Source organism: Catharus ustulatus, chromosome 2 (assembly GCF_009819885.2).
Source record: "Catharus ustulatus isolate bCatUst1 chromosome 2, bCatUst1.pri.v2, whole genome shotgun sequence".
NCBI lineage: Eukaryota > Metazoa > Chordata > Aves > Passeriformes > Turdidae > Catharus > Catharus ustulatus.
The window spans coordinates 36,804,192-36,814,227 of NC_046222.1; the positions used below are offsets into that span (position 1 = coordinate 36,804,192).

The following is a 10,036-nucleotide window of genomic DNA, read 5'->3' on the forward strand; positions in this document are numbered from 1 at the left end:
TCTAGCTACTTGTTGAGTGTCAGCTGTTCATATAGACTGGAAAATTATGTACAGCAGACAATTGCAAGTTGTGTAGGGCAGTCAGTTTTATGAGGTCTAACCAAGGCCAAGTGGTGAGTCCTGCACTTGGGTCACAACAACCCCATGCAGGACGAGAGGCTGGGGGCGGAGTTTACTGTAAATCTGCCTGGTGGAAAAGGCCCTGGGGGTGCTGGTCAGCAGTGGCTGAGCATGAGGCAGCCTGTGCCCAGATGGCCAAGAAGGCCAGTGGCATCCTGGCCTGGATCAGCAATGGTGTGGCCAGCAGGACCAGGGCAGGGATTGTTCCCTTGTACTTGGCACTGCTGAGGTCGCACCTCAAATCTTGTGTTCAGTTCTGGGCCCCTCACTGCAAGAAAGACATTGAGGGGCTGGAGCGTGTCCAGAGAAGGGCAAGGAGCTGGGGAAGGGTCTGCAGCGCAAGGGTCTGATGAGGAGAGACTGAGGGAGCTGAGGTGTTTAGCCTGGAGAAAAGGAGGAGGCTGAGGAAAGACCTTAATGTCCTTTACAACTTTGTGAAAGGAGATTGTAGGGAGGTGGGTTTCTGTCTCTTAAGTAACAATCAGTAGAATGAGAAGAAGTGGCCTCAAGCTGTACCAGGGCAGATTTAGATTGAATATTAGAAAAAATGTCAAGCACTGAAACAGGCTACAAAGGGAAATGGTGGTGTCACCATCCTGGAGTGTTTTAAAAGAGACTGTGCACTTAGGTGCGTGGTTTAGAGGGGGACTTGGCACTTTGTGGTTTATGGTTGAACTCAGTTCTTACAAGGTCTTTTACAACCTAAATGATTCTGTAGTAGTTAGGTAGTAATTAGTGATCAAATGCTGTTTGAGCCTTCTTTTTTAAATACTGCAGTAACAGCTATTGGATGTTCTCATAGGAATGTATTTTATTGACCTGCCCTTTCTTTCAGGCTTGCACTGAGATGGTGATGCCCTTATGCACGGATGGTGTCCATGACATGTTTGAGCCTCAGAAGTGGGACTTTGATGCATTTTCAGAAGAGTGTTACAGGATGTGGGGAGTAAGGCCTCGCCTCTCTTGGATTCTTTCTATGTATGGAGGAAAAAACATCAGTTCACACAGCAACATCATCTTCAGGTAAGCCTTGTTTCAACTGATAGTGTAGAGTCTTCCACCAGTTTGGGTTTCCAGTGTGGAGAATCTGCCCCAACTTGCAAAAGGATCTGTCTCCAGCACTCCAACTGAATAAAAATGATGGGCATGCTTTGTGTTGCTATTGAGAGTAAAATGGCCATTCTGCAGTGGCTGAAGAAACCAACTGTTCTGTTACTGCCTGTGTGACTCTAAAAGAAGAATCTGGGCTGGGATTCTGCCAAACATCTTTCCATGTGGATTCATTCTTATCTTGTGACCAAAATCCAGGTTTCCCATGTTGGTAAATTGCTACTTTTATGAATCCAAAGCACTGTTACTTGCACATAAAAGGAAAGTCTAAATGAGTTCTAGCTATAACACAGAATCTTGGTCACCAAAATTATTGCTCTGAGTGATAGCCTTGTGAACGGGTTGGCATGACATTCCTTTTTCCCTTTGATACAGAAAAGAGAGGGAAGTAACTTTGGGAGGTTTTCTATTACTGCCAACAGCTTTTTCTTTTAGTGGCATTTAGGCAAGTTTTAACAAACTTGTGTAAGAGCCAAATACTAAGATGCTTCCATTTTAGTAAGGAATACTGGTAGTACAACAGAAGTTTGTCTGAAACACCTTTGAATGTAGAAAAAAATGAAAGAAACATTTCAGTCTAACACAAAAAACTAGTCTATGCCGCTTGCTCTCTATTCAGCCTTCGCTTCCCTGGTTTTTAAGATCAAACTCTGCTGTCTTTGAAGGAAGGTTCATATGGTTTTACATATGCTGTGAGGTGATCCAGGTGAGTACTGTCTATTCATCAGGTTCTTATGTGAGAGGGAGGTGTTCCACACACCCATTGAGGCCTCATCCTGACTTGCATTGTTTGCCCACTGTGGGAACCTCCTGGATATGTATTCCTCTGTGTTCTGGTTAAATTTTGCAAAGCCTCTTCATAAAACACCTTGCCACTTCTACGAATCAAGCTCAGAATTAGTCTTTTGGATGTACTAGATAGGTATGCATTGTACGAGTAGAATGTTCTCACTTGAATTGGAGATTATTTTCTGGATCACTGCTGTTAGTGTTGGTCTGTTTGGCTGCAAATGCATTTTTCTTTCCTCTTGTTTGCCTCTTGCTGTTTCTGTCCCAGCAGGATATCTCCTCTGGAGTGAGAAATCCCACCCTTTTTTGAGAAACTTTTTAATAAGAAAAATTTGTTGGTTTCGCTTAGTTTCTGCAAAGTGTTTCTTATTTCCAAGGCTGCACAGCCCTGTACAGTAGAAATCTGATTTGTAAGCAATAGACAAGCAAACAAATCTAAATAAGTGTTTAAGAATTTATGCCAGCTGAAGGAGCTGGAAATGAGAAAGGCCTGAAAGCAACCAAATGAATGTTAAAGTAGTGCTGTACACACAAAGCTTTTGGATCTCAAGCTGGGATGTTTCTCTTCAAACAAATACATTGTCAACACTGTACATTTTATATAAGAGCCTTTTATCCTCAAACACTGCAGAGTGCTTTACAAAAAACATCCCAGTGTTTACCAGGGGATGTGGCTCCCTGTGGGGTGAAAAGGACTGTGTTTCAAGTGACAGGCAACTTGCACAACAGTGTAATGCAGGAAGGGAAAAGTACTCCATCTGAAGAGAACCACTGTAGGGTGGATTTATCCAGACACAGTGGGATTTGGCCAGGATGCCTGAACTGCTGCTTTTCCCTCTGTGAACAGTACATCACTCTGCACAGTCACACTGTTGTTTGTACTGTGTGGGATTAATGCAGGGAATTCCATTGCCATTCTGGTACCTTCCTGGAGTTATGTAGTGTGTAAGTGGTTACTTAGGCTGTGGGCAGGTGGTACTTGCCTGTCCTGGGCAGTACATCTTTATTAAAACTAGGAAATTGAGGGTTTCAGAACACCATTTCCCCTTTCCCTTCCAGCCATTTTCACTCCTCTTACTGGAACATTCTGTGTACTTGGTGTGGAAGTGCTGCAGAGTGGGGGGAAGTGACATTTTAACACTGTTCATATGTATGGTGGCAGAGAGCTTGTAGCAGTTGTAGTGTCTCATCATCAGTGTACTGTGGTTGTCACAATCAGCCCAAGTTATATTAGACAGTATGAAATTTGGTGTGCACAGTCTAAAAATGGGACATTTTCAAACTCAATGAATCACACCTAAGTTGTAGGCTTCTAAGTTAGGACACCCACATATCCAGTCCTGCAGTGGGAGAGGCCAAAAGTGAAGGCTCTGTTTTAAGAGATTCTGGTGCTCTGTGCAGAAGGGAGAATTGTTAGCACTAAAGAAGGGAATGGAGGCAAAGAAGAGAAGGCAGAACAATGCATGGCTGAAGAGAAAAAGTTAGGGAAAAAAGTTAACAGGAAACATGACAGTTGTGGAGGGAGGTCATGTTAAAACAGGATGCACAGACAGTGCTGCTACAATTGTGTAAAACTTCTGGGTAGGGCAGGAGGGTTGAGGAGACTGAAGGAAAGGGAACTGTGTTCTGTGGGATAGGCAGAACCTTATGTATGCAGTCAAGGAAGTATATGAATTGAAAACAGGAGTAGCATGCTGATTTTTGCATCAGTTTTTTTCTGAAGTCCTGCTTGCCTGGCCACTGCTAGAAAGAAATGTCTGACTTATTCTTTCTCTTCTTTCTGTCCTGTGAGATGAACAACTGAGTACTTACACAGATGCTTAGTTTTAACACATAAATAATTCATTCCAGTTGGAATGATCTTAGTCTGCAAAAACTGCTAAGATGTATGATTTTGTGGTGAGCCTTCCATCCCCCCCTCCCTTCAAATTTCACTTCCCAAACTGCGTCAGTGCCTCTGGTGCCATCCTTTGGAAGGAGATGCAGAGGATGCAGCCAGAAGCTCACAGAAAAGCCTGTGGCATGCTTAGCTTTCACATGACTAGGACCAAAAGATCCAAGTTCATGTGCATCATGGGTTTCTCAGCAACTCATCCCCCTGTTGCCAAGGTGCTCTGCTGATTCAGGTGACCTTTTCAATCCAATGCTTTTGGCTTATTGGGCAGCTCTCAGTGCTTTTTGTTTTGCAGATACAAAATGTTTCTCTTGTCCTAAGTAATATTTAGAATCACTGAAAGTAAAGAACTACAGAGACTCAGAATACTTACAGTAATTTCATGATTATAAGCCGCACCATTTTGACTAAAATTTTTGTCTGAAACCAGAAGTGCGGCTTATAATCAGGTGCGGCTTATATATGGACAAAGAATTAAAAGTTGCTGTATTAGTTTTTGGAGGACAGGTGTCTGCTGAGAAAGGCAGGAGCTTCTCTTTGAAATGGAAAATGTAAAGTAAACCCCTTCCCTCCAAATTATTATAATTTTGAAATCAAGGGGCTTTCAGGCAAAAATATGGGAATTAGGAATAACAGTTCTTTTCTAGGAAAATTAAAATAGAAATACAGTACTACAAAGAAACAAACTCCAAACCCTGACAAAGTCAGAGTACAACCTGACACCCCGTCAGGCAGGGTGTTGGTAGCAGTCCAATTAAATGGTGGCTGCATCCTCCTGCAGTGACAGATGTGGCTCAGTTGGAGCAGTGCTCCTGCAGAAGGTGCAGTTTCCCTCTGGAGGTCCAGTGGTGATGTGGAGAAATCCGATTTTCCTCTGGAGTCCAGTGGAGAAAGGGGCTCCCTTAGTGTCCCAAAACCTCTGTTTTTATTTTGGTAAGAAATGTTGGGCCCTTCCCCCTGGCTGGAGCAACTTCCAATGGGATGCAGTAATTTTATCAGTCACCCAGTGGGACTCAGTGGGCCATTAGCAGAAAATGACTCGCTGGAGGAAGGATGGGTTGTGAAAAGATAAAGAACAATGCCCTGCCTGGTTTCAATGGATGGCCCATCAGCAGAATATCTGCCGTTGAGATAAGGATCACTGCCCCTACCCTCAACAGATGGTGATAGAATAGATACCTTTTATCACACTCTGTATTGTAACGTGCGGCTTATAATCAGGTGCAGTTTATATATGGACAAAGAATGAAAAGTTGCCGACACCCGGAAGTGCGGCTTACAGTCAGTGCGGCTTGTAATCATGAAATTACTGTAGTTGTTTTTTGTTTTGTTTTGTTTTTTCCAGTGGTGAAACAAGTAAAATATTAGTTTAGACCCCATCAGATTTTTACTCCTGGTTATTTCTAAAAAAGCTTTTTAAAATTTCATTATTTTACTGTTATTTTCTGATGCTGCCATTGTGGTATTTTTCTAGCTGCATCTCTGTGTCCAAGGATGTTTTAATTTCTTAGCTCCTTCTAGAAATTTACCCTCTCATACCACAGCCCATCTCTGAAAATTCCTTTTGTGGGCAGGTCCAGTGCTTCAAGTGAGAAACAGATCTAGGTTTGTGTAGTTCCACAAGTATATGGATGTTGCTTTCCTTGTGCAGAGAGATGAGCCACATGTGGGAAGGGCATTGCAGTGAAGGAAAATAAGATGTAGTAGGGGTTATTGGGTCAAGTCCAAGGCTAGGAATGAGAGGTGGAAAGCTCTCTTCCAGCTGAGCCATTGGCTTGCTCTATGGAGTACTATTTGGAGCCATATCTGTAGTGTCAGGAATTTTTAAAACTGATTTGGGGTGAGAGAATAGGGGGAGTAAATGGTATTAAGTTGTCCTGTCACAAAGGAAGAGTCATTTTAGACAGTTTTTTAAGGGATAAAAATCTTCATTTTCATGTGGTTGTTACTAAAGTTAGCACTCTAACAAACCATCCAAGCATTTCTTTGCAAAAGGAGGATGGCACTCAGCTGAGACAGAAAAAGGTAGAACTTCCTAAAAATTCAGCTCTAAAGGTCCAGTGAGTAATTTGTTTATGGCAGATTGTGAAGAAGGAAAGTGAAGTGCTTTGATTTGGGAATTTAGGCATGTTTTGGTAGATGGAAACCTGAAACTTTTATGACAATTGCAGGTGGCAGCAGATTTCTCTTCAAAGGCTTTTGCACCGTTATAGGTTATTATCTGAATTAGCAGATAATTGATGAGAAGTATAGCCTTGCTCAAGCTGCTGATAGCTCCATACCTCTGTCAAGAAGATGCTTCTTTAGCAGAGGGGTGGGCACAAGTCATTAAGACAGGGCTGAGGTCTATTTCTGGTGCTGCACATGCAAAACTAGTAGAAATGTTGATGCGAGCTGCAGCCTCACTGTTGACTGCTGTGCATATGTACCCTAATGAAATAATCTTTTCTTCCAGCAATGGTGACCTAGATCCGTGGTCTGCAGGTGGGGTGACCCAGAACATCACCAATTCCCTCGTGGCAGTTGTGATCCCAGATGGAGCCCATCACCTGGACCTACGCAGCCGGAACCCTTTGGACCCCAAGTCTGTACAGCAAGCTCGAGCCATGGAGATCTCCCTCATGAAGGAGTGGATTAAAAAGGCCAGGCACAGCCACTGAAGTGGTACCGCAACAACTGTGGCCATTACACCTCCCTTGGCTTTGCTGGAGTAGGACCAGGCCTTGTGATATGGTCACTGGAGCATTTCCCCCCTGCTTCCTCACCTGCACAGCAGTGGTCACTGCTTGTGTCCATGAGAGAGGCAGGTAGCAGATGGATGGAGAGCACTCTCAGATGATAAACTCCAGTCAAAATGCATGGATTGAGCTGCCTGCTCTGGTTTGCTTTCCTCTTCTGCTCTTTTCAAATGCTGTACTTTACTACACAATAATGGGTTCCTGTTCTAGGCTTGTTGCCCTTCTCACTGTGCTGAGTGATTGTTCCGACTGGTGGCGTATCCAACAGTGGATTACATAGGAGTGCTGTTGATGGTGAAACTCCTGCTGCCTCCAATGTCATTGAATTTCAGACATCCTCTGCTGTGGAGATAATGTGGGAACAGAAATCACATCTTACTGTGATGTCTGGTGGTGAGATAGGGAAGGCCTGGGGAAACTGTGCTGTTTGTAAGAAAACTAAACAGCCCTCACCCTTTGGAATTAGTGTTGGAAAAGAAATAAACATACAACTCTTTTCCTACTTAATTTTTCAGCAGCTTATTAATCGGTGGCTTTTTGTATTCTATGTTGTAATGAATGGTCAGGGCTGGGCCCCGACTCACTCTGCTGATAACTGGCTGAGCATGCAGAATCTGCATCAGGATTTTATTTCTTCTTTTGCTGTGAGTCCTAATTCTGAGATATCTGTCACTATCTGTGATGATAGTTACCAAAGAAAACTGAGTATATTTTGTGTGTGTATATGTGTGCGTCCCTCACAAACACTTAGCTTTTTAAAATCAGGAAGCTTTTGAAGTTATTCTCTTGAAGAGCAAATGTGACACTTGTGCTGGCTACATCTTATGAAGTGGCAAATAATTGGGGCTGTGCCTTGTGTGGGTTCTTCCCTCCCCTCCATTCTGTGTATTGTTCAAATCCTGCATGATCTGTTTGCTGATGGCTCTTCAATAAAAGCCTTTAAAAAAATTGTTTGCTGGACAAACTATTGAAAACACAGAATGCAGCTATTCCCTTGGATCAGCCTAAAAGCCTGATGCTGAGCTCGCCAAGCCAGGTGCACTGGGTTTTCTGTGAGGCTTCCAAACCAGACAAACTACCCTGATTCATGAGACAGCATATTTGACATTAATAAATGGCTGGGGCAGTCCCCTTGTTTTCCAGCTTTGGCTTCATTCACACTGCAGCCCTTCTTCAGAAAGGATTCTTTGCAGTTTAAAGGACAACTCCATTTTAGAATGACTCAGGCAAGTCTTCCTGTCCCCAGACTCTTAAAATTCCATCTCTTTTGAAAAGTTTTCTCAGCTTTGATGATATGCCTGATAGTTGAGTATTTTCCTAAGATCCCAGGTGGCCTTTTCTGTTTCCAGTCTCCTGTCCTGTGGGAACAAAGAGAACCCAACACTGAATTTTTATATTTTCAAACACTCATGTGTATCTTCTCTCCAACATATTGTCTTGTTCCTCATCTAGTGTTAAACATGGCATTTATGTTCAGACTCTTCAGTCTAAACATCTTGTGCTTTTGAGCAAGGTAGTTTCTTAGAGACTCCAGAGAGCAAGGCCAGATAAGAGCTACAGGGATAAAGGATGAGCTGTTTAGGATTTGCCTGAAACCTATTGACTGAAAGCTGTTGGTGTTGCCTGTTTCCAATAGTTCCAGTTTTTGCTATAAAAACACTCCAGACTCTCACTCATGGACTTTATAATATGTCCTTGGTTCTTTTGAAACAAATAAAATATATTGGTTTTTAATCAATTATGTTACAGTGACTTTTTAGAAATACTATTGTATCTTCTTACAAGTTAATTGCTGTGTGGTAATGTCCTGCTTTGCTGTAGGGTGGGGAATGAAACCTCTAAGAGTTAATATCAATTTGGGGATCAGAAATTACTTAATTGAGTGAGTAAGATCCTGGTCCAATTGCTCCCACTAGCCCACTGATGGCTCAGGGTGCTACTCCAAGTGAAAAATTTGGGATAAGCATTTCCGTGTTGTATGGGGAAAGATGTGAACAGCCCAAATTAACAGCTATTCTATACTATTAGTCAGCTTGTGTCTCTTCTCTCTCCCCTGCTAGTGAACTTACTGTCTCATGAAACAGCTGCTGCTTTGTTGTATGGAAAACACTTTTTAATTTCAAGCAGCATAAGTAATTTAAAATTTAATTCCTCTCTTTTCAGTCCTTTCATTAGCAAAAAAGTTACCTTCAACAACATTTAGGACAACATGCAATTTCTCAACTTTAAGTGTAATGAAATGATACTTAAATTTTTTGCAGAGAGGTTTTTATTTGTGTTGTTTGTTTGGGGGGGGGCAATGTTAATAATCTTACTGTATTCCATACAGTTTCTGTCTGTGAGACTGATTCAAATGCACTTTGGATCAGGTTCTTATTGGTTGGACCAGCCTATGAATTACGTGACTTTTTTAATGGTATTTTTAGTTGATTTTACTTTTTTCTCATCAAAGTGAGTAGTCAAAACTTTAGGTCTTATTTATCTGAAACATTCAGACTTCATCTTAACTTCCGTGTATGCATCTGTGAATGCTACCAAGGGACTGTCTTGTGGTTTGGCTACCTCATCTCAGTGTTGGCTCTCCTGTGTGTTTCATACAGGTGAGAACGAGTCGGCCCTTAACAAATGGTTGATTTATCTTTCCAGGAATATGATGATGGGCCATACTTTGTCTCAGGCTTATGTAAACCCCTGGCTTGTGTCAGAAACTACTGGAATTTAAGACTGTATATTTCCTACTCACTGGGAAAAATGCAGAAGGAAAAAGAGTTTTCCCCAAAGCATGAATCTTAGTGGTGAGCCTACAGTTTGTATCAATAAAAGTGCATTGAAATAATGTTGAGTTTCTGCAACTGGATTTTGTTTTGCAGGGACATCAGTTTTTATCCTTTGGCAGATTCCAAGTTCTGCAAGTGACATTGGTTTGTACTTGACTCTTGAGGAGTGGGGGGGGAGCTGGTTACAGGAATCCTCGAGTCACACACACAGCAGTCAGGATGACAGATGGTGAATCTGCACTCCTTTGGGAGTTTCTCACTTCAGAGCTCTGGCTCTGGTGAGGAGCAGGTGAATGAGCTGGTTGTTCTCTGTAGGTGACCACACTGAATGCAGTCAAGATACCTACAATGGGAGAAGTCCATTTTCCTTTTGGAAGTTTTCCCAGGCACACACACACTTCCCACATGTCCGTACTGAGGAAGGTTATGAGGACAGATCTGTAACCGACCTGGCAAGAGGAGGTTTTAACCAAACAGTTAATAGGGCAGAGCTAAGGCTGCAGATTCTAGGGAAGGAGCTAAATAGGTTCTGTAGCTCATTTTGTCATCAAAAGAGTGTATAGAAAGGAAACTCCCTCCTGGAGCATGGATTCTAAATCACAGGAAAA

General features: G+C 42.4%; 1 protein-coding gene across 2 annotated transcripts in view; it reads left to right on the forward strand.

The window, feature by feature from the left end:
• The window catches only part of LOC116992579 (ras-related protein Rab-30), a 92,821-nt gene extending 83,334 nt beyond the window's left edge, over positions 1 to 9,487 (forward strand). For both annotated transcript variants that reach the window (XM_033052346.1, XM_033052347.1), the window contains 2 exons: positions 956 to 1,143; positions 6,369 to 9,487. In XM_033052346.1, the coding sequence (XP_032908237.1) occupies positions 956 to 1,143; positions 6,369 to 6,573 (393 nt within the window). In that variant the 3' untranslated portion in view covers positions 6,574 to 9,487. The remainder of the gene's footprint in view (positions 1 to 955; positions 1,144 to 6,368) is intronic.
• The last annotated feature ends 549 nt before the right edge of the window (positions 9,488 to 10,036 follow it).